Source organism: Lissotriton vulgaris, chromosome 5 (assembly GCF_964263255.1).
Source record: "Lissotriton vulgaris chromosome 5, aLisVul1.2, whole genome shotgun sequence".
Lineage (NCBI taxonomy): Eukaryota > Metazoa > Chordata > Amphibia > Caudata > Salamandridae > Lissotriton > Lissotriton vulgaris.
Genome location: NC_141693.1, coordinates 1520775975 through 1520799236, shown reverse-complemented (window position 1 = coordinate 1520799236; position 23262 = coordinate 1520775975). Strand labels below are relative to the sequence as shown.

The 23262-nt window shown below is 45.3% G+C and overlaps 1 protein-coding gene across 2 annotated transcripts in view; it reads right to left on the bottom strand.

Annotated features, from left to right (window-relative positions):
- Window positions 1-973: 973 nt before the first annotated feature.
- STRIP1 (striatin interacting protein 1) overlaps window positions 974-23262 on the bottom strand; it is a 287397-nt gene continuing 265108 nt past the window's right edge. For both annotated transcript variants that reach the window (XM_086923587.1, XM_086923588.1), the window contains exons 15-21: window positions 5816-5913; window positions 5134-5260; window positions 4606-4706; window positions 3457-3523; window positions 3227-3331; window positions 2174-2378; window positions 974-1541 (exon numbers count right to left, since the gene is read on the bottom strand). In XM_086923587.1, coding sequence (XP_086779713.1) covers window positions 1294-1541; window positions 2174-2378; window positions 3227-3331; window positions 3457-3523; window positions 4606-4706; window positions 5134-5260; window positions 5816-5913 — 951 coding nt within the window. In that variant the 3' untranslated portion in view covers window positions 974-1293. The remainder of the gene's footprint in view (window positions 1542-2173; window positions 2379-3226; window positions 3332-3456; window positions 3524-4605; window positions 4707-5133; window positions 5261-5815; window positions 5914-23262) is intronic.

Genomic DNA, 23262 nt, shown 5'->3' with positions numbered 1-23262 from the left:
CATGAAGTTGCCTTGTCGCAGAAGTGGTATAACATCCTGCAGCGTGACCATGTGGAAATCCTCTGACAGGATGTATCTAGAATGGGCCTGAGGGACCAGTTCTTATTGGGAACTAGAAAATACAGGGGGTACAGCCCTGTGCTGTGTTGTTGGGGTGGCACTGGGTCTACGGCCCCTTTGTCCAAAAGGCATCTACTTCCTCGAAGAGGAGGTGTAGGTGTTGAGGGGAAAAGGAGTGTTTGCATGGTGGGCTGTCTGGTGGGGTTGCACTGAGCCCCACAATAGCATGGGCCCATTGATCTGAAGTGATGTTTAGCCATTGGGGCAGGAACACCTGCAAACGCCCCCCTAGACAGGTGTTGTGTGGTCAGGGGGGTGGGGTAAAGGGAGTGGCTGCTTAGGAGGGGCGGTTATCTTAGATGCACCACCTCTACCCTTACCTTTAGCATGATTTCCCCTGAAAGAGCCCATAGAATATCCTGTGGTTTGAATGCACAGCGATGCTGCACACACTGCCAGGCTCAACACAAGAAGAGAAAAGAGAGCGAGAGAAAGAGCAAGAAAGTGGCAGGGAGAGTTTTTGGGGCAGACAAAAGGGACATTGTATGAAGCCATCAGTTATGATACAGATACAGCATGAGTTCTGCCACTAGAATGTTTGAATAAATGTAGGAGAGGTACCCAAGAAATACCCACCTTTGCTCTGGAGTGTGGCAGCCTCCTTTACTCTATTGTAAGCAACTTTTACCTCCACGTGTGAAATCTTTTGCAGTTGTTGAAACACTTCTTACCTGTTCCATTTACAATAATTTTAATGCACATTGAATCTGGCCCTTGCAGCAGTCAAGAGAGCTGTGACATCACAAATAGCACAAGCTTCGCCAAAACACAACACGATTAAAAGGCGCTTTCAGGGCAAACTTACAATAAGCCTCTTGGTCTTAATTGTGTTTGTGCAAATATTTCTCACAAATACGTTAAAAACCCAGATTTTTTAATAGACACGGAATGCTGATATTACATAGAAGGATAAGTCGGGAAGGAGAATGGCCAAATTTGTATGCAACACTTCATGTAAGTTACACTCAAACTGCTTCCATCGTCGCTCGGAGGGAGGCATGTTCCATATATAATTGGGGGTGATGGCCATCGTCATCAGCTTAAGATGCCATCTCTGCCATGCCCATCAGATGAGACGGTAGAAGAGGTGGAATACTGCAGAGTCTGTTCTAAGTCCAAGTGGCCCTCTGCTATGCTTCCCAGATAAGGGTCCCCTGTAGTGAATTGGAGCCACTACTGCAGCAGCTCTTCCCACGAAATGGGTTTCGAGAAGACTTCCCTCTCCAGCCACAAGTCATAGTTCATCTGAAAGTCCTCAGGGAGTTCCACTCGCTGGCCCAGTACACTCTGCAGACAGTTGTCAACTGGCATAAAGTCAGGATTGCTTTGAGCTCGGTCATATCTCCTTGTGTTAAATCGCTCGATGTTGGCTCTAAGTGCACATTCCTCTGCTTGGAAATCCCAAGGACGGGCATCAAGATCTAAAATAGGGAATGAAGGCAGATGAATGATATGGATATATTATAAGGTTTATATACTCTCCATTTCCACACTCCTATTTCTCACACTACAAACGGACACTCTTCTGATCAAACACAAACACTTTCCATTCACAGATTCCTCCACAACTTTTCTACTGCCTCACTGCCAGTACACTGCCTATTCAACAGGCCAGGCTGACTGCCACCTATTAGATCACTAATGCTGTCCTGCTTCGAATTCGCTCTCAATGTCTTTCTCTTGCGTTGCTCTCACCAGATGTTTCCGAGTGTCAGCTCTTCAATCAAGTGTTATTTTGAAGTTTTGCTACATTCTCCATGCATAGGTTGTACCCCAAAAGCCTCTTTACTATCTTGCATGCTTTGTCCGAAGAATGTCATCTTGTATGCCATTGTAACATCTCCCACGCACCTCATTTCTGCAGCTCCCCCTTGATAATCCCTGAATATGGTTACAGGTCTAGCCCAATGTATGCCACCATTCCTTTAGGCAGCTGTTTTCGCACATACACTTTTAGAGGCCCCTGTATTGGAAGTACATAGCCAATAACACAACACTTATTCACGTAGATCCCACTGTCTCCGCATGCGGACTCAGGCAGAAGAACTCGTACCATTCCCATACGCCCAGTCATCATTGAGCCGGTGTCGCACTTTCTGATAAATGGCTGACATGGTTTTCATGTTGCTCTTCCTCCACTGTCGGCCCAGGTATTTGGTCTGTACTTTAAGTAGTTTCAAGACATAAAGCTGCATCATCGCCTGCTTCACCTTTAGAGCTCGCTTAAGAATTGGAGCGGACTTGAAAACAACCAACATCTGCAAGACACAATGAGCCTCATGAGACACAGCAAGATGGCGCAAAACATGTCTTCTGGCATCAAAAGCACCATACAATCCTCATGAGCAAGAGGTGGCTGAAAAGATTACTGGCAGATGCCTGTATAATCAAATGGATTCTTGAAATTCTCCACATGGAGCAAAGGTTTGTAAATTTGGGAGAAGACTTCACATTGACTCATAGAATAAACTAAATTGGGATCTCCAACCTTTCTATAATAACAGCTACAATGAAAGTCATTCCGAGCTCCTACTACTAATTTAGTGGTAATGACCACATCAGACAAGATTAGATTACAGGCCACCACATGCAAGATTATTAGCAGTGCATCAAACAGGGTTGCAAGCAGTAATTGAATTAAAAAAGGCTAACAATTTGGAATGCCCCCAACAATGACAATACATGACAGCCATAGCTGCAATGGCCCTGGCTCTGCATTAATATTATTAGATCTCTCCATAGCAGCATGATGTACCACTCAAATATCAGTTTTAATTATATTTTGGAAATGCAACCATTTTTCTGTAAAAATCTACTGAAGAGTTCCGACAACCACACATTTTTGTCTCAAATACACACGTTTCAATTTTGGATTCAGATGTTAATTCAACCAGGCAAAGGCCTCTAATTTAGAAGATTGGGCTGGACATGGGAGAGCTACTTACAAGTAGCTGGAAAGCTACCAGTAGCTCATGAGCTACCTACTCGAAGAAGCCTGAACCGGATACTTGTCCACTGCATTGGGAGAAGCCAATAGGATGCACACAACACATTCATGAGCTCACTAAATCACTACACCATGCTTCTAGTGTTATGCTTTGATCACCATTGTTCTTGAGTGCTTCCATTTTGTCAACTTGTTTAGTATCCTCAGGAGATTGATGCAGGAGAAGAGGTTCCTCCAACAGAACTGGTTGTTATCACCAGCTTCCTGTGAAGTCAAAAAGTCACAAAGAGGAAGGTTATTCAAGGGTGACAATGTCAAGCAAGGACAGAAGGGAACACAACAGAGTTAAACAGAAAGGGGCAGCACTCCCATCCAATCAATATTCTCACCAGGCTCTCTGCTGTTAGCTCTGGCAATTCATGTACCACACAGTATGGGTAATCCAAGACGGAAATGCTAATGGAGAAAGAAACACAAACAACTGTTAAGACTATGGAGAAAGAAGCAGAATCAACTGTGAGAATAATCAAACTAAATTAACAATGTTCCAGCCCTCTTGTACACTATGAAATCCAAGATACCCATGCTTCGTCTGAACACACTGAAAGACTGTCTTGTAATCCCAGAAATGGGGATTAGATGTTAACTATACTTTTTCAAGGGTTGGGAGCATACTATTCTTCAGAATTAGATCACCTTGAATAAACAATACACACTTCACCAGCATCCCAATACTGAGAATGTACAACAGAACTGAGGCACCTTCCCACCTTGTGTTACCCACTGCAAAGAGGAACTGACAATAGCCAGACATCAACAATCAAGGTAGATGCGTACAGCTCTCTTAAACAGTGTGCACCTCAGAAGAAAAATTATACTTGTAAGCATAATTTTGCAGTTTGAGACTATTCCAGATTAAAATGCTGTCCGTAAGTCCTCAAACATAGCGGCTGGGCTTGCAGCACCCATTCATTCTTTGTAGCTCACAATTATATTGCACACCTTCCCTATGCTCAGTTATATGTTGTAGTCTGTAGATCACTTGTTATTGTTCACCAAACCACACATCAGCAGTTGTTGACAGTAACTCCAGAGAACTGTTTCATGGCAGTGCTCCACCGTAAGATCAGCTGTTCTTGTAAGTACTGCATCCCAGACAATGTATCCCCAAAAGCGAACAGTTGTTCTTGGCATTGTACAGCACATTTCTGGCAGTGCACCACCTATCAGGTCAGTTTATTTTAGCAGCACCCTGCACAAAATCACCTGTACTTCGTAATGGCCTGATTCTTTGCCATAACCTATGCTTGACAGATCACATTTATTTGTCAGGCACGTCGCTGCGTTTACCCATAGACTAGTTGTTCATGGCAGTGTCCTCGTCTTAAATCACATGCACTTGGCATGGATTCATTATTGAACCAGACCATCTTTTCTTGGTGATACCACACCTTTACGCACACAGCGCCTTTCAAGGCAGAGCACCTAGATAACTTTTTCTGACCATGCCACGCTCCTATTCCCCTCCCCCAGATTACCTGTTCTTTGCTGTGATATACGACATGATGTTCTGATTGAAGAATTTCAGAATTAACGGAATGCAGTTTGCAAATACCAGATGTTGGGCAGTGTATTCAAACTAAAGGTGAAGAGAAAAAAAAAAGACACCAGATGTAATGGCAACTGGCAGAGACCGCACCAGTCATAGCATAAACACTGAACAACACCTTTTGAAGTACCCCAAGAGCACAGGCTCTAATGGCAATGGTGGGAGATGCTGCAATTGTCGCAAAAAACTGTCTAGGTCAGTGCCCGGATGAGGCCACACTTGTCACAGCCTTAGCAAGGGTCCACTCTATTGCAGTGCCAGTTAAGGCTTCACCAGGCAAAGCACTACACAAGACTTCACACATTGCATAATGTGCAACAGACCACATCAATCACAGTATTAAAGAGTAACAATAGCCATAGGACGCCCAGTTAAGAAACTAGGAGAAAATAGGGGGGTCCCCACTGACGGCAGACCGGGGGGAAAGCAGCTGATAGCAATACGTCTCATGGCTTACCTGGTACACATGGTTTAGCTTAAAGTGCTTGAGAAGCAGTAGGAGAACAGCTGAAATCGCCTTTACAATAATTTCTTTGTGCCGATTGACATCTACCCCGAGCTTCATGCTCTGCAGCACTGTGGTGCTAAAAAGCAAACAATGCAAGCAAACCATGAGATGGAAATATATTTGCACCCAACAATACTAAAAGTAAACAGCACTCAAACGTTGGTACTGAATCCAAACACTCCAAGCTGCAAAGTGAAAAAACTGCATTAGAACCTGTTAAACAAACACTTCTCTGGGATAGCCAGTGTCAGATTCCATCACCCAAACACAATCAGGCATTGTCTCCAGCTTCACAGTTATTCCTACTTCAAACCTCTAGAGAGGCTTGGCTCCTTCTCTGGAGAAGCAACCAGAATGTAACGGAGCTCCTTGGCAGTTTTTAAACTATGCTTCATACCACAATAGTACAAGGACTACTTTAGGTTCAATCTGAACTCCAGAAAGACACCTTCCTATCACTACGTTTGGACAGAATGTTTGTAACATCCTGTCTCTATTTAACGCCATGCAATAGAATCCAATGCCATCCACAGGGTGAGTAAGGACATAGTCCATTCACTGTAACTGCTTCCACACGAACTTTCACATATGCTCTCCATATCCCAATACCTCACTTATAGCCCTCACTTACGGCATTTCCTCAGGGAGCACATCAGCCAGAATGTTAATGGAGTCTGTCTTTGCTTTAGAGGTGGGAGCTGCAGCCAGAAGAATCTTCAGTAAGGCAATCTGAGGAGGGTAGCAGGGTAGGAAAAGAATTATGATGGATTCTATAATTTTAGTCGTCACAAATGGCTGGAGATTGCTAGTGCAAGCAGGCAGACAGGAAACGCTTCTAAAAATAAGATTTCTACTATTTTAAGAATGTTTGCGGCCCCTCAGTAAGACAAAGCCCCATCCCCACCCTTCGGACACGAGCCCTCTCCACCCATGTGTTATTATTCCAACAGTAGTAACAAAAAGAGGAGGTACCTTAATGCAAGATAAGGACAGGGTAAGTACAGATCAAAAAACAAGAATGTCCCTATTGAGAGACAGCTCTACCAAGACTGTGTCAAGAACCACATTGGAAGTAAACACATCAACAACATCAAAGTTAATACAATTTTTTTTATAATAAAGTACGTCAGTGAAACACAAAGAGTAAATGAAAATTAAAATGTATTCCATTCATTATTACAATCAAGAGTTAAAAACAATCGTTACTAATAAAAAACATTTCATAATAATAATGGACACGGCGTTTCGGTGAGTAGCCAAATGTTCACCTTCTTCAGGACAGTTTTCAATAGTATAAGGAAGGCTGTTTTCTTCCTTATCGATAAATATTTAAAAGAGGCAAGGGATCTTGAAGATGTCCCACACTTTAAAACAGCTCTGTAAATGCAAAAGGATCTAAATTGTGTTAGTTGGAGCCACCGTCTAGTTTTATTAAAACATCAACTATTTTTCTCTTGAAATGACTTTTCACATTAAAAATGGCTTATCGCGGATCCTGGTCAAGCCAAGTAATTGGTTGTGACTAAATACAGACCAAAGTTCAAAGTAACCCAAATATGGATTTACACACTGAAAATGATTGAGATTTGTCTTTTGGCCAAGTCTAAATTCACATGGCAGGCCTGATAAATAAAATACGGCCTTCCTGCGTCCAACAAAAGCACTTCCGGTTTACAGTGTAACCCTGTAAACCGAAAGTGAGAAGTGTGTAACAATTGTTTTTAAATCTTGATTGTAATAATGAATGGAATACATTTTAATGATACGATTTGATTTTCATTTACTTTTCGTGTTTCACAGCCTTACTTTATAATAATAATTTTTTTGTATTTACTTTGATGTTGTTGATGTGTTGACTTCCAATTTGGTTCTTGACACAGTCTTGGTAGAGCTGTGCATCTCAGTAGGGACATTCTTGGTTTTTGATCTTATTTTTCTGACATACAAGCCTATAGCGTGGTATATCCAAAATAAGGCGTTGGTAAGGCAGGTGTTGTTAGGCAGGCAGACAGATTAAGAGTCACCATAGTTTTTCTTACTCTGTCCGCCTGCTCTCCTTACTTCCCAACTTGTTAGGAATCAGATTACACAGTATAAAACTCTGGGATGGGGCGAAGTGTGTAAATGATTCAGAAAAGGGGGTGGTGATGAACAGAGTGTCTGAATTAAACAGACCACTCTTACCCAGTCCAAAGATCAGGGCTTGATCCATCACCGTTTTTTAGCTCACTGCACCATCCCAGCTCAGAACTTGGCTATATGCAAATTAGTCCGACCCTGGCCCAGTGCATCATGGGAACAGGGCAGACCAAACTACCAAGCCAATTCTTATACTGGGAAGGAAACAAGCTACCGGGGACCGGTTTCTGGCATTTCAGCCGTCTTCGGCCCGGCTTGCTTGAATCCTGATGGTGCAATGAGCTAGGGACTCCCATCTGAGTATACCCTTCCACGCTTATGGTGGACAAAAATGATGCAGAAAAGGGGGTAGTGATGAACAGAGTGTCTGAATTAAGCAGACCACTCTTACCCAGTCCAAAGATCAGGGCTTGATCCATCACCGTTTTTGCTTAAAAAAATGCCTTCCATACAGCATTGTCTTCTAATGCTGCATATTACCAAGAAGATGGATCAATAAGTTATGCTTAAAGTAAATATGGACATATTTGAAAGGAAACGGTTGAAAGCTGTCTCTTTATGTGATATATCAAAAATCTGATCTATCCTCTAAAGAGTCCAGGGGTTCCCCCCTGAGTGGACAGGGGCTTGTTAAGCAAGCCCAAAGTTCTCTGTTAAGGGGTAGTGTGTTCGAGCAGCCTTAGGCTTAACATTCAGAGTCCTCTCTCTTCTTAGGTCATAAGGATCTGCTTCTCTGGTGCTAGGGCTCCCCAATATACTGATTTTAGGGGGTTAGGGTAAGGTAGTAGCAAATGGGCTATGACAACTCTCTATGCGAAGTAGGCATGTCCCTGTCCAAGAATTCCTAAGTATGCCAGCACAAAGATGGCTACTTCTGAAAAATCGTGTCCACCTCACTGTAGCCCACCTCAGGGGTGGTACTAGCCTGGAGGTGGCACGCCTATCGGACTAGCTAATTTCCACACCTGTCCAGGTGCCAATGGGGTCCTGAACAAATGGGAGGAGGGGGAGTGGGGTCCTGTCCTATGAGGGGAACCAGATCAGCATTCCACAAGGCGGTTTCTCTTTTAAGCTTGCTGGCCTAGCGAAGCTAATCAGAAGGTCATCCTGTGGGAGTGGGTGTTACACCCTCTTCCCGGACAAGTCTTGGATGTGTCTCCTGAGAGCAAAAGGCTTACATCCTAGGAGGCCAGAACATTGTTTCAGATAGCAGGCTGGCAGAGACAAGTCAGCAACAGCACCAGAGGCTGGAAGGTTTTCAGGTGCGGCCTCTAAGGTGCCCTCTGGGTGCATGTATTGGTAAATCCATCACTGGATTCATTATGGGTTTACCAATTGGCGATGCTTGATACCAAACATCCCTATCTTCAGTGAAGCCATCTTGTAATTGGGGAACTCTTTTCACCAGTATCCAGCATATGTTTTAAAATGGCTTCCCTGATCACTTGTACTGGCAGTAATAGAACCGACCAGCACAGGGGCATATCTGCTCATGCAAGTATTCCCACACATTTAATATTATGCACCCTGCCTTCTGGCTGTCAAGCCTGCTGTAGGGTTGACTTACAAATTTGACATGCCGTGTTAGGGGAAATGGCACACAGGGAGGTATGACATGTCGTATTTTCACTTTTGTCAAGACACGCAGCCTGCAATGGCAACCTTGCATGTGCTTGGTGAGGGGTCCCTTAGGGTGGCACAATTTGTGCTGCTGCACTTAGGGACCCTCTTTAGTACCTCAGGCCCTAGGTACCATTTACTAGGAACTTACAGAGGACTCTAAAGGTTTTGCTAATTGGGGGGGGGGGGGGGTAAGGGGAGGGGGGTGAAAGGAGGACATTGTACAGTTTTTAGAGAAAGAACACTGGCACTGTGGACCTTGGTGCACTACAGCCAAAGTTGCACCAAACACCATGCAAATAAGGTGGAGGTGGATACTACAACAAAAACCCAGTTTCCTACAGTAACTAATGTTGCCTATATTCTGATGGGATAAACCTATTCTCAGAGGGTGGCATGTCAGTCTCAAATATGTATTTTGATGGTGTAGATATACATTATATGCATTAACACATTAACCATGTTCTTGTTTGCGAAGTTGAGTGTGTACACTTAATATTAGGACTAAAATTAGCCCTTATTATAAATGAGAGCTCCCTGCTTCACTGGTAAAAGCAAGCAGAAGGTTTTATTTTGTGCATGGAAAACTTCCACATGCCTTCAGTTCTGCAATGCCAAATCGGAAGGAGAATTTTGTCGCTCTCTGCTACTCTCTGTGGCATCAACTTTGAGATATGGCTTTTTTCTACCTTCTGCTGCATGATCTTGCTAATGCTTTGGTAGCTGTGCAAACTGTTTGAAACTAAGATGTTACCAAAATGAAAACATTGTGCTCAGCTGCATGTTCCTACTATCCTACTAAGACCCCCCCCCCCCCCCCAACCTGCTTCATAGAAACAAAAATGCACGTGGATGAAAGGAATACAACTGAATTTAAAAAACATAGAAGGGTTGAAAGAGAAGCCCAAAGATGGCTAACAGGAAGTACATCTTGGCACGTAACTGAGATCCCCCCCCCCCCCCCCCAAGTCCACATCACATATGCTGTGATCTATTACATGACTCTGCAATAGATAGCATAACCATATGATGCAGCACGGGAAGGAAAATGCTACTTATCCAGTATGCGTCTGTTCTTGGCATATAGAGCTGTAGTCATATGCTTATGCATAGATCGCCATTTAGTGTTGGGTCCGGAAGTTTGCACTTTTTTTGTTCGAAGAAGTCTTTCCAGTCATGAGGTAGGTGACTCCTCCTTTCGTGGTAGTGTGCATGGGCATCAACTCCATCCTTAGATTGTTTTGCCGTAAAGAGATGTCCATGTATATTGTAAGATGTTACTGCAGCAATAGGTAAAGGTACCCAAGGAGGCGGGTGGGCGCAAAGGACTCTACAGCTCTATATGCCAAGAACAGATGCATACTGGGTAAGTAGCATTTTCCGTTCGAGACATATGAGCTGTAGATCATATGCTTATGCATAGACTACATAGCAGTTATCTTCCAAAGCGGTGGCTAACCTGTAGCTGTTGCAGTTGTCTGAAATAGTGTACGTAAAACTGCCTGGCCCAGACTAGCTTCCTATCTTGCTAGCACATCTACAAAATAGTGTTTTGTGAATGTGTGTGGTGTAGACCATGTTGCAGCTTTGCAGATGTTATCTTTGGGTATATTTCCTAAGAATGTCGTAGAAACCCCCAGTTTGCGTGTAGAATCCGCTTGAGGGGAAATTGTTAATATACTTTTAGCTTTAATGTAGCATATTTGAATGCACCTAACTATCCACCTTGCAATACCTAATTTTGATATTGGATTGCCTTTATGTGGAGGAGAAAAAGCAACAAAAAGTTGCTTAGTTCTTCTGAAGGGTTTTGTTCTTTCTATAAAGTATAGTGATGCTCTTTTGACATCTAAAGTGTGAAGAGTATGTTTTGCCACTAAATCTGGTTGAGGGAAGAACACAGGTAGCTCAACAGATTGGTTGATATGAAAGGCAGAAATGACTTTAGGTAAGAATTTGGGCCTAGTCTCTAGAACCACTTTGTTTTGGTCTATTAGTAAAAATGGTTCTTCTATCGTTAGTGCCTGAAGCTCACCCACTCTTCTCAAGGATGTGATGGCTATGAAGAAGGCTACCTTCCAAGTGAGAAATTGTAGTTCACATTTGTGCAATGGCTCAAAAGGTGGGCCCATGAGTCTTGTAAGAACTATGTTGAGATTCCACACTGGAGCAGGAGGAATTCTAGGGGAATGACTCTTAAGTCCTTCCATAAATGCTCTAATAGCAGGCACTGTAAAAAGAGACAAATGCTGTCTGTTTTGTAGATATGCAGCTATTTCAGCAAGATGTAAGGGTATGGATGTGTACGCTAAATTGGAACGCTTTAGATGTAATAGATAGCAAAAGATGTTTTGGATTGAAGCATCTAGCGGATTGATTTTATTGTGGTTTTAGTAAATGACAAACCGCTTCCTCTTTGCTGCATAGCATGCTCTTGTGGTAGGGCGTCTGGCCTCTTAGATAATATTCATGCAGTCTGGCGGAAGATTAAGATAGCCAAACTCTAGGATTTCAGGTGCCAGATCGCAAGGTTGAGATGACTGGGTTCTGGATGCTTTATCTCTCCATGTTTCTGAGAGAAAAGATTGGGAGTAAGGTGTAGTTTTTGGTGAGGAACTACTGATAGCTCCAACAGGGTTGTGAACCAAGGTTAACAGGCCCATATGGGAGCAACTAGGATTAGCGTTAGGGTCTGCTGTCTGAGCTTCCGAACCACTCATGGAATGAGTGGGAGAAGCGAAAAAGCGTAAGCAAATATCCCTGACCAATTAATCCATAGGGCATTGCCTTAGGGCAATGGGTGTGGATATCTGGACGCAAAGTTTGGGCATTTTGCGTTTATGTGGGTGGCAAACAGATCTATCTCTGGGAAGCCCCACATTTGGAAGAATGGGAGGAGGACTGGAGGGTGGAGCCCCCATACGTGGATCTGCTATCGTTGTCGACTAAGCAGATCTGCAATTTGGTTGTTTACTCCTGGAAGGTGTTCTGCAAGGAGATATATTTGAGGTATGGCTCATCTCCAGATGCTCTGGGCTAACTGAGAGCTGGAGAGTTTGTGTACCCCTCTGTTTTTGTATGTAGTGCATTGCTGTCATGTTGTCTGTGCAAATTAGGACAGCTTTGCCTACTAGCAGAAGGTGAAAGGCTTTCAATGCTAGAAAAATTGCTAGCAGTTCTAGATGGTTTATGTGGAGTGGTTTTTGTTGCAGAGTCCACATGCCCTGAATGGTATGTTTTTGAAGATGAGCTCCCCAACCAGTGAGCGATGCGTCTGTTAGCACTATCTGTGGAACCGGGTCGATGAATGGCCGCCCCTTGGTAATGTTTTGTATGTTCCACCACTACAGAGAGCGATGGGAGCAGCCATCCACCAACATCTGAAAAATGACCTTGAGCCTGGTTCCACTGACGTGCTAAGCATTCCTGTAGGGGATGCATTTGGAGTCTTGTGTAAGGAATTATTAAAATGCAAGATGCCATCATTCCCAGCAATTGCATGAACACTCAAGCTGGTAATGAGTGTGGAGGCTGAAACTGCGATATTAGAGTCTGCATGTTGCGGATCCTTACTGGGTTTGGATATGCTAGAGCTTTCGGAGTGTCTATTGTGGCTCCTAGATACAATTGTGTGTTGGATGGTTGGAGATGAGACTTGTTGAGGTTTTCAGTGAACCCAAGGTCGTGAAGCAGTTGGACTGTTTTCAGAGTATGGCGTAGGCAGTTCTGTTGCGAGCTGGCCTTTATTAACCAGTCGTCTAGGTAGGGGAAGACGTGAATGTGCTGTCTTCTTAGATTAGCCGCGACTACTGCCAGACACTTAGTGAAGACCCTGGGTGCTGAAGTTACTCGAATGGGAGAGCTTTAAATTGATAATGTTGTCCGTCCACCACAAACCCGAGGTATTTCCGGTGAGCCGGGTGAATGGAAATAGGCGTACTTTAAGTTTAGAGTGGACAGAAAGTCTCCTTGCTGCAGGAGTGGGAGACCATGTGAAAGTGGTCTGAATGAATGTACAGATTTAGTTCTCTGAAGTCTAGTATAGGCCCGAGAGAGCCGTCCTATTTGGGAATTAAAAAATAAAGGGAGCATACTCCGTTCCCCATGTATTGTAACGGGACTGGTTCAATAGCATGTTTTCCCAAGAGAGAGAACCTCTTGTTTTAGGATGGTGAGATGCTCTGGTGACATTGTATGTGAACTTGGAAGAATATTTGGGGTAGTGTCTGTAAGCTCCAGGCAGTAACCATATTGGTTAATTTGTAGTCTCCACTTGTCTGAGGTGATTGAATTCCAGACAGGTAGGAACTGGGAGAGAAGTCCCCCAACAGGAGTAGAGTTATCGGGGGATAGCGGAAGTAAGTCACTGTTTGCAGGGGAAGTGCGTGTGGAGCTACCTCTGCTTCTTCCTTTACCATTATTTCTTCTAAAACCTCCTCTGAAGGGGGATTGGTTGTTGCCCTTGTAGGAGGAGGAGGGATTTTTGGTGGACACAGTTTCTGAACCACCCCTATAAAAGGAGCAGCAAAAAGAACCCCTATTGGTAGGTAACTGCAAAGCCCCAATGGACTTTGCAACCTCAAGTGTCCTTTTTCATCTTTTCAGCGAGGTATCAACAGCTGTGTCAATGAGATGTTCCTTGACGAATGGCTTGAAGCCTGATATTCTCAGCCATGCATGCCTGCGTAAGAGTACAATGGTGTTGACTGCACAAGCTGCTGTGTCTGCTGCGTCTAGTGGACACCTAATGGATGTATTGGAGATAAGTTCACCTTCCTGAATAAGGTCATTAGCCTCGATTTGTATTCATCGTGTAAATGTTGCATGAGTTTCTTTACCTCATCATAATGAGCCATATCATAACGAGCCAACAGAGCTTGAGCTTTGGCAAAGCTCCAGTGATTTGCTGCCTCCGAAGCCACTCTTTTGCCCGAGGCATCAGTAAGTTTAGACTCCTTATCAGGAGGAGGAGCCTCACCTGTGGTTTGTGAATTAGCTCTCTTGCGAGCGTTGGAGACTACAAGAGAGTCTAATGGCAGCTGACTTCTAATATAAACCGGGTCGGTGGTAGCGTGTTTATATTTTTTATCCACCTTAGGTGTGATTATCCTTGCCCTTACAGGATCTTTAAATACCTCATCCATGTTTTTTACCATGCCTTTGAGCATTGGTACGGTATGAGTAGCTCTTTGGCAAGAAGTAAGTGTTTCAGAGAGGAAAACCTCTTCTAGAGGCTCCTTATAGAGCTCCACCCCATAATATTGATGAGCTCTGTTAAGGAGCTCAATGTATGCAATGTTGTCGTCAGGAGGGGAGGGTCTGGAGGGATGGGTATGGAGGGATACAAATCAGGGTCATTGTCTGTATTTGGATCTGTATGGTAGTCTTCCCAAGGGTCAGTGCCCTGTGGCCTATCCTGATCTTAATCCCCATCCCCTTCATCATGTGGGTCAGGTGAAAGTGGTGGTGAATTTGATGGTGTGATCAAGTTGAGATGAGAGGGAGGTGGAATATAAGGGGGAGAAGGGTTACTACCCACATTCTTTCTTTTGAGAAGAATGTGGTAGTCCTCAGTTTTTTGGAAGAGTGGCATCAATATGTCCGCTTTCAGGGTGGATCGCCCGTTTTTTCTGCTTCAAATCTGAAGGCGGATCATCGGGCCCAGGCTCTTTAGAGGGAGTGTCTTTCTCTTCATGTGCCGGTTTCGGCATCAAAGGTTTTGGTTCCAAGCCTTTGGGTGACGAAAGATTCGGCTCCGAGCCTCTGGGTGTCAAAGTGGAATCTCGGTCAACAGTGGTATTGTGACCAACACATGCTTGGACTTGTGATGCGGCACCGAAGGTGATGGTTCAGCATCAGAGTGGAGCCGCCAGAGCCGGAAGGCTTCTCTTTGTGTTTCGGAGCCGGGCCAGAGTATGGGGCGTCAGAAACTTTTTGTCAGTGCCGACCTTCGCCCTAGGGCAGAGGAGGGACCGGAGCCTTTATTTTAGGTTGAGGTGGCAAAGGGGTATCTTTACTCACGGTACGCTGACCAGGAGTACTCTGCTCCTCTTCCTCCATGTTGGAGTCTGCCTCGAACACAGAGTTCAGTTTTCTTCTTCGGCTCCTTGAGCTTGATGTTCAGTGTCAGAATCTTCGCCAAAGATGTCCAGTGCAGTGGTGTTGTATCTCGTGGCATCGAGCCCGACGGTCACAAGTGTCTTTTATGAATGGAAACAATCGGCACATGTCGCATTCGTTCTTGCCGTGTTCCAGGGATAAGCAAAGGTTGCACACTTCGTGCAAGTCGGTACGTGGAAACTTAGCGCGACAACCGGGACAGAACTTGAAGGGAGTCCGTTACATCGACTGCTGCCGTGGTTGGCGCGGGTAGGCCCGACGCAACTTTCCCGGTTAAAGGTTTTCCAAGGTGAGACGATGCACGTGATAACAATACCATCGAGGGTAGTGGATTGCGCATTGAAGGTATCCCAACACGGTACCAAACTGGAGCGCAGCAATAGACATCTGAGACCGATGGCCGAAAATAAGCAATCTATGGATGGAGTCGATGCCCATGCACACTATCACCGAAATGAGGAGTCACCTACCTCGTAAGTGGAAAGACTTTTTAGAACAAAAACAAAGTACAAACATTCGGACCCAACACTAGATGGCGATCTATGCATAAGCATATGATCTACAGCTCATATGCCTCGAACATGGAGTTCTAGAAAAAGTGTGATGACAAATGTTTGCAGTCCTTTGCTGCATTAATACTCATGAACACTGAGTTGTTGATTGTTGTGAAAATAATTCTAATGCATATGAGAAATAAGTATGTATATTTCATAATAGACACTAATATAAAATACTAATGTTTGAATGTCTACCGATTCTGGAGGTTAGTCAGGATTCCTTATCAATACTCTACAAGAGTAAGAACTGCTCACGCAGGTTAGTCTGAATCCAATAACTCAACATCTCTGTCAGCATTTCTAAGAGAAGGGGGTGAGAGATACCGGTCAGTATTCCTTTTCTCTGCTGGGCAAAACCACCTTAAGGGGGCAAGGAAATCTACCCAGGCATGTCCACCTCCCACACCTCCATAAAATAAAAAGGTTTCACTACAAGAATATTAATTTATTAAATAGTGCATGTTATAGAAATGGCAAAAAGGTATACCTGCTTTACAACAAAAAGCTTTGCCTCTTTTTTTCTAAGGGGAGACCAGATTGAGAAATCCTGAACAGATTAGGCATAACTTAATTTATCAAAGTGGCATTTCTGGAGTTCACAAAGCAAAAGGCAGAGGTTGAAATTTATTGGTACGTTACATGATGGCAATTCCTTTTCTTCATTGTGGCATGTTCAAAGTACATCACTATATTTCCACTTGTGTGGAATCCTAGATGGGTTGATGATAAAGTATTTCTTGAAGAAGAGAATAACCCAAAGGATAACCTTGTACTTGCAAAGAGCAAGTTACTTTCATTCAGTTTCACTCTTTCTGCTGGATACTCTATCTACCAACAGATTCCTCATCTTTAGAATATTCCCAGGCACCAGTCTGGCTCCTGCACATAGATAGGGGACGTCGTACGACTCCGCAGTGACTCAGTACCACACTAGAAGTGACAGAGTGGAACTGCAGATAAGCACTACCCCTGTACGCTGACGTAAGTTTAATTCATCTGTCTCATTCTGCACCCCCAGAATCAGAATGTCGACCGATTTATTGAGGACAGTAATTTGAGACCTTTTTAGATGTTTAAGAGTTAGATGTTCAAGAGACAACTTGCACAGACTTGAAAGGTAGAAGGGCAGTGAGGAATCAGCGGTTAAAAAGAAGAAGTCACCAAAAAGGGTGCTACCAAAAACAATTAACTGGTTCTTCTGATAGGCACTTGTAACCACATATTGCCACCTTTATAATTGATATCACAACACTACCTCCAAAAGTTGGAGGGCCTGGCGATTAGACGCAACTAAAAGTCCAGCAGAATTGAATGAAGTGACCCTCTCACCATTATCCTGACTGTCGAGGCAGTAGGGATTTGTAAATATTTATCAATACCCACATCATATTTTTTGACAAACATGTAAAGGTGTCACAACTGCAGGAAGGAAGGCTGCCTGAGTACTTATCACCAACTTGTCTGGCACAAAGAAAGGTGTAGGGTAGTGTAACCACAGCGCCTATGGTGGTGCGCCAAATTGATGGAGAAAAGGAACGCCCATTTTTAACTATCAGAGCCTTAGAAGCAGTTGTGCAGAGGCTCAAAGGGTGTGAAATGTCAAAACCAGGGTAAAGTTTCACTGTGGCGTCACAAAACGTTTGGAGGAGACATGTAGGTCAAACCATTAATAAAACGCATCACAAGTGACTTAAACAAGGACGGTTGGTTATGTAAACACAGAGGCCAAGAGGGATTAATAAATAACTTTTCATGCTACCTACTGAAAGACCTTGCTGGGCTAAGGAAACAAACAAAAGTACAGAAAGTTTGGTCTGTAACAAGTTGGTATTTTGAGCACCACCGTTGGTAACAAATTCCTCCCAGTGTCCCACATTGATGTACTTTGTGAAAGGGCGCCTAGCCGCAAAGATGACATCAACCACCTTGTTTTTGCAGAAAGACACTAATAGGCAGAGTTCCAGAATAGGCCTTAGGCCCTAGTCTTTCTTCAGAATGAGGATGTAGCAAAAATAGTATCCTTCTTTTTCTGTGTCTTTTAGATGTCACACTTCAACTGACCTCCTACATTAGGATTTCAGCATGCTTAATGTGGTGTGGGAAGAAGAAGGGGTGGGGAGGAAATTAAGTGTAGGGCATATCAATAGGCAGTGTTTGTTTCCATGAGGGCTAAAAAAACATAATTACATATTCACATTGCCTTAAATGATAATGCCTTAAACAAATGTATATCTGAATGTGCACTTTTACATCTCATAACTGATTTTCGATATCATTCATGTATTAATCTGAAATGTTATTTAGTCTTCGCACACAGGTTAGCTTTCATGATTCTTCTAGATCCGTGATTCTTCTAGATCTGTGAGGATGTACATTTGCACATTTTCTGCTTTTCGAAGTAAATCGTAGCCTCACATTCAATATCGGGAAACAAACAAGCTTTTCAGAAAGCAGTGGCTCAGCATTAGGAGTTTATTTTACTATCTGATTGAAGGACTTGTCACATTCTTTTTGTGAGAAGACGATGCTCCTGTTCACTAATTAGTTTAATTAAAGTAACAATTTCTATTACATATTCATGTTTCCTTTGACTTTTATTGGGAGTAAAATGTATAAAAACTGGTGTATTCTGAATAATAATTAGCATTAAATGCTTCATTGTGATTTTGACTGGTTTGGGCCACTGAATTCACAAATGTCACTTGATACTTTTTCTGGAATGTTTGCTATTTTGCATTAAATACGTTAGATATACAGCTTTCCCCAACATGTTCAGCTTTATTTTACATGTGCCCATTACAAACCACCAGAAGAAGTTATAGCTATTTGAACCATCCTAGGGTGGGGCAGACTGGATTCTCCCTCACTGAATCTAACAATTTGACTTATAATTATGTTAATGAAGCCTTTTAGTATTTTTGAGATACTTTTTCTATCTAAAATCACCACATTTCCTTCTTCATCAAGAGGATTGATCACAATGACAAACTTTTTTTAACAGTACATATTAATGATTTCTAGATTTTGACACTTTGACAGTAACACATTATTGATGTGGTTTACAATCTGGTCTTGGAGAGTCCTCACGAAGAGACTTCCCAACAGCTCTAATATAAAACGTCATGCATGCACCCATTCACACTCTCAATAATCGTCTGGTCACATTGTTTTGATGTTTTCAGTGTCTATTATGCTCCATTCACTCCAAGAACTATATTAGTTCTCCATCTTTCTGGGTTTTGGTCCTTTTTACATAAGGACAAGGAAAGGCTACTAAGGGGAGACCCTTGGACCCTTTCTCTCTATGTATGTCTATGGACATTACTTTTTTATTTACCGGAGGCTCCCGTCTCGACGACGGGGAATGATTCAGGCATGTGAATCTATGAAAGACACCCCTAATACTGGATAATTTTAGTTCACAAACATAGAAAGCAATCTGGTTTGGTCTCGCCATAATTGGTTAAAAATGGAAGTCCCATTTGCAATGCTGATTATTCTTAGCTCTGCTGACAAATGCCATCAATCCAGCGTCTTGTATTTGACTTTGATTTCCCCACTTTTCTTCCTGTTTGAGTTACTTATTTAAAATTAAAAAACACAAGTATGCATTTTTCCTAATGCAAGGCGTTCCCGCTTTTAGGTAGAGCCTAGCGGCAGCCCACATTAACTGCGCGCTCTGCAAGACTGCTGTAGTAGAGTATGGGAGAGAAGCTGTGCCCACTCTCCTCCCATATTTTTCATAGGCTTGTGTAATTGTCTTTCGTAAATGCTGCCTTCCGATTCGTTTATAGGCTAGTTAGTCCCTCCTTAATACGGCCTTGTCTTCATTTGTACCCGCCCATGGATACGGGCCCCCGTACTTCGGTTGTTCCATGGGACCTGCTATTTAGTCTGTAATAACTATTTACTCTATTGAGTTCTTTTTACCGCATGCCGGACATGCGCTGCTTCAGCTGAAACCGCTTGTGTTTTTTTAAGCAGCACGGCCGCCCCAAAACAAGGGCACCCGCTTTTAATCACTTTAACCCGGCATTATCTTGTGTACGTTTCACCACCAATACCACCACCACCAATACCAACACCACAAATACCATCACTGCCACCATAACCACCACCAATACCACCAATACTATCACCACCAATGCACAAGTTACTTACCTTCGGTAACAATAAATTTTTGTAAGAAACAGTAGTTAGTATTAGATTCCTTACCTTAGAATATCCCCAGGCGTCAAACTGGATCCGGAAACTTTTGCGTAGCAGTACCCCTGCGCGTCGGTAGGCGTCGTCTACGGCTCCACGTCTGTCGTCGGCGCCGGGATGAAGTCGCCGGAGTACTTAGACGCCGCCCTCGCGCGCTGACGTCAGTTCTTATACACAGCTTTTCCGCACCAGAAACACAGAGCCATGGTAAAAACCAACACTGGGGCCACGACACTGGGGCCCTGAAAGGGGATGACCTTAACCCTAGATATCGGTTCGCAGAATGGGGGGATGGGTGGGGCGGTGAGGAATCCAATACTAACTACTGTTTCTTACAGATATATCGTTACCAAAGGTAAGTAACTTGTGCATCTGAAAGAAACAGGTTAGTATTAGATTCCTTACCTTAGAATAGATACCCCAGCAATACCAAGCCCGGTCTGCGAACCAATGATCACACCAGAAAGTCCAGGAGGACGGAACGGCCAAAGAAGCCATCCCTCCGGACTTGGCTGTCCAGGGAGTAGTGTCTTGCGAACGTGTGCAGCGAGGCCCACATAGCTGCCTTGACAGATGTCCTGCAAGGGGACTCCCCGGCCCAGGGCAGTAGTAACCACCGTGGCCCAAGTGGAATGGGCCCTCAGCCCAACAGGAGGCTCCTTCTTAAAGAGTAGCATGCCTTGATACACAAGACGACCCACCGAGAGATGGGCCGTTTGTGCACCGCCCTTCCCTTCTTAGCACCCACGTAACCAACAAAGAGCTGGTCATCCACCCGGAACTGGCGCGTGCGATCCAAATAGAAAGAGAGCGCATGTTTTGGGTCCAGAGGGTGGAGCCGCTCTTCCTCTTTAGAGGGATGCGGAGGCGGAAAGAAGGTGGGCAAGGTGATGGACTGCCCGATGTAGAAAGCCGTGACTACCTTGGGCAGGAAAGAGGGTTTTGTCCACAACACAACCTTGTGCGGATGGACAGAAAGGAAGGGAGGCTTGGATGAAAGAGCCTGGAGCTCACTCACTCTCCTGGCAGAGGTGATGGCAACCAGGAAAGCAGTCTTAAGGGTAAGAAGACGGAGAGGACAGTTATGAAGCGGCTCGAAGGGAGCGCACATCAGAAAGGTAAGTACAAGGTTCAAGTCCCACTGAGGCATCACGAAAGGAACAGGGGGGAAAGCATGAGTGATGCCCTTTAAGAACCTATTAACAACCGGGGACTTGAACAAAGAAGGCTGATCAGGTAGCCTTAAGAAGGCGGAAAGGGCAGAAAGGTAGCCCTTGATAGGGCCCAGAGCAGAGCCCTGCTGGGCAAGAGAAAGAAGGAAGAGGAGAACCTCAGAAAGAGGGGCAGAAAAGGGGATCCACAGCCTTTGCTGTGCACCATGCCACAAATTTGTTCCACCTGCAGGCGTATACAGACTTCGTGGAGGGACGCCTGGCTGCCAGAATCCCATCAGAAACTTCAGGAGGCAAGTCAAATGGCCTCAACTGTCGCCGCTCAATCTCCAAGCATGGAGGTGGAAACTGGACAAGTTCGGGTGGAGGACCGTCCCCTGCTGCTGTGACAGAAGGTCCTCCTGAAGAGGCAGACGAATCGGGGGATCGACAGACATGTTGAGTAGCTCGGGATACCAGTATTTTCGTGCCCAGTCCGGAGCCACAAGGATAACTTGGGCCCGGTCGCTTCTGATCTTCTTCAGCACTCTGGGCAGAAGTGGTATTGGCGGAAAGGCGTACAAATGACCGCAGCTCCACTCGCGACAAGAAGCGTCTCTGAGCGAGTGCCGCCTTGGAAATTCCAATGCGCAGAACTGATGCCATTGCGCATTCTCTTCTGTGGCGAATAGATCTAACCAAGGCTCTCCCCACTGCGGAAAGAAGCCTTGCCCCACATAGAGTTCAGACGCCATTCGTGATCCATCATGCACCGACGGCGGAGTTTGTCCGCCCTGGCGTTCAGGGAACCTGCCAGGTGTTGAACCACCAGGGTCACGCCCTGATGTTCCAGCCACAGCCAGAGGCGCAGAGCCTCCTGGCATAGGGTCCACAACCCCACCCCACCCCACCCTAATTGTTGCAGTACCACATGGCGGTGGTGTTGTCCGTGAACACCTGCACTACACTCCCCCGGACAGGGGGGAGGAATGCCTTCAGTGCAAGTCGGATCGCTCACAGCTCCAGAAGGTTGACAACCACGTGCTCCGGTTGGGATAGGGAGAGGAATCTACCGCTGACCCAATTGCAGTCCGTGAGCCACCACTGCAACTGTCTTGCAGTGCCCTCCGAGATCAAGACATGGTCGGACAAGTTGCCCTGATGCTGGGCCCACAAACTTCAGGTCCCACTGCAGAGCCCGCATCCGCCACCTGGCGTGATGCACCAGCAGGATGCAGGAGGCCATCGGCCCCAGAAGCCGAAGCGTCAACCTGACCGAGTCTCGGGATAATGGTTGAAAGATCGGAATCCGAGCCTGAATATCCCAAACCCGCTGCTCGGGAGGATAAACCCGAAACTGCGCCGAGTCCAGAACCACTCCGATGAAGAGGAACTTCTGAGAGGGACACAGGTGTGACTTCGGCACATTGATGGAGAACCCCAGCAGGTGCAGGAGGGTCGGCCATAGTCTGGAGGTGGCTGACAATTGTCTGGGGCAAGCCCACCTTCAACAACCGTCGAGGTGGGGGAAGACTGAAACCCCTAACCTGCGCAGATGAGCTGCGACCACCGCCATCACTTTCATGAACACCTGTGGGGCGCTGGTAAGGCCGAAGTCACTGAAAGTGCTCGTGGCCTACCGTGTACCGCAGTTAACGCCGGTGGGCCAGCAGGACAGGGATAAGAATATAAGCGTGCTGCAAGTCCAACGCTACCATCCAGTCTCCTGGGTCCAGGGCAGCTAGGACCCGAGCTGGTGTCAGCATCTTGAACTTCTCCTGCCAGAGGAAGCTGTTGATGTTCCGCAGGTCCAAGATAGGGCGTAGGGCCCCTTTGCCCTTCTTGGGTACCAGAAAGTAGTGGGAGTGACAACCACACCCTACATCTGGCCCAGGAAGGCGCTCGATGGCCCCCTTGGCCAAGAGGGCCGTAACTTCCTCTCGTAGAAGTTCAAAGTGATCCCCCGACATGCGGTGGTACTGCGGTGGCATGGCTGGAGGGGTCGCCTCGAAGGGGAGGGAGTAGCCCCTTCGGACGATTTGCAGCACCCACTTGTCCGATGGGACGGTGCGCCAGTGGAGGGGGTGATGGCGAACCCTGCCCCCCACTGGCGTCACATGGGCCTGAAAGCTCAAACTAAAAGGGTTTTGGGGCGGATGCTGCAGGGGCAGGTGTGGACTTGCCTCGCCGTTGTCGCCGACCGCCGCCATGGCGGTTTCCACATCCGCCACCGCGCTGAATGGTAGTCTGCGGCCCGTGGCTGGCAGGACGTGTGGGGGCGCCCC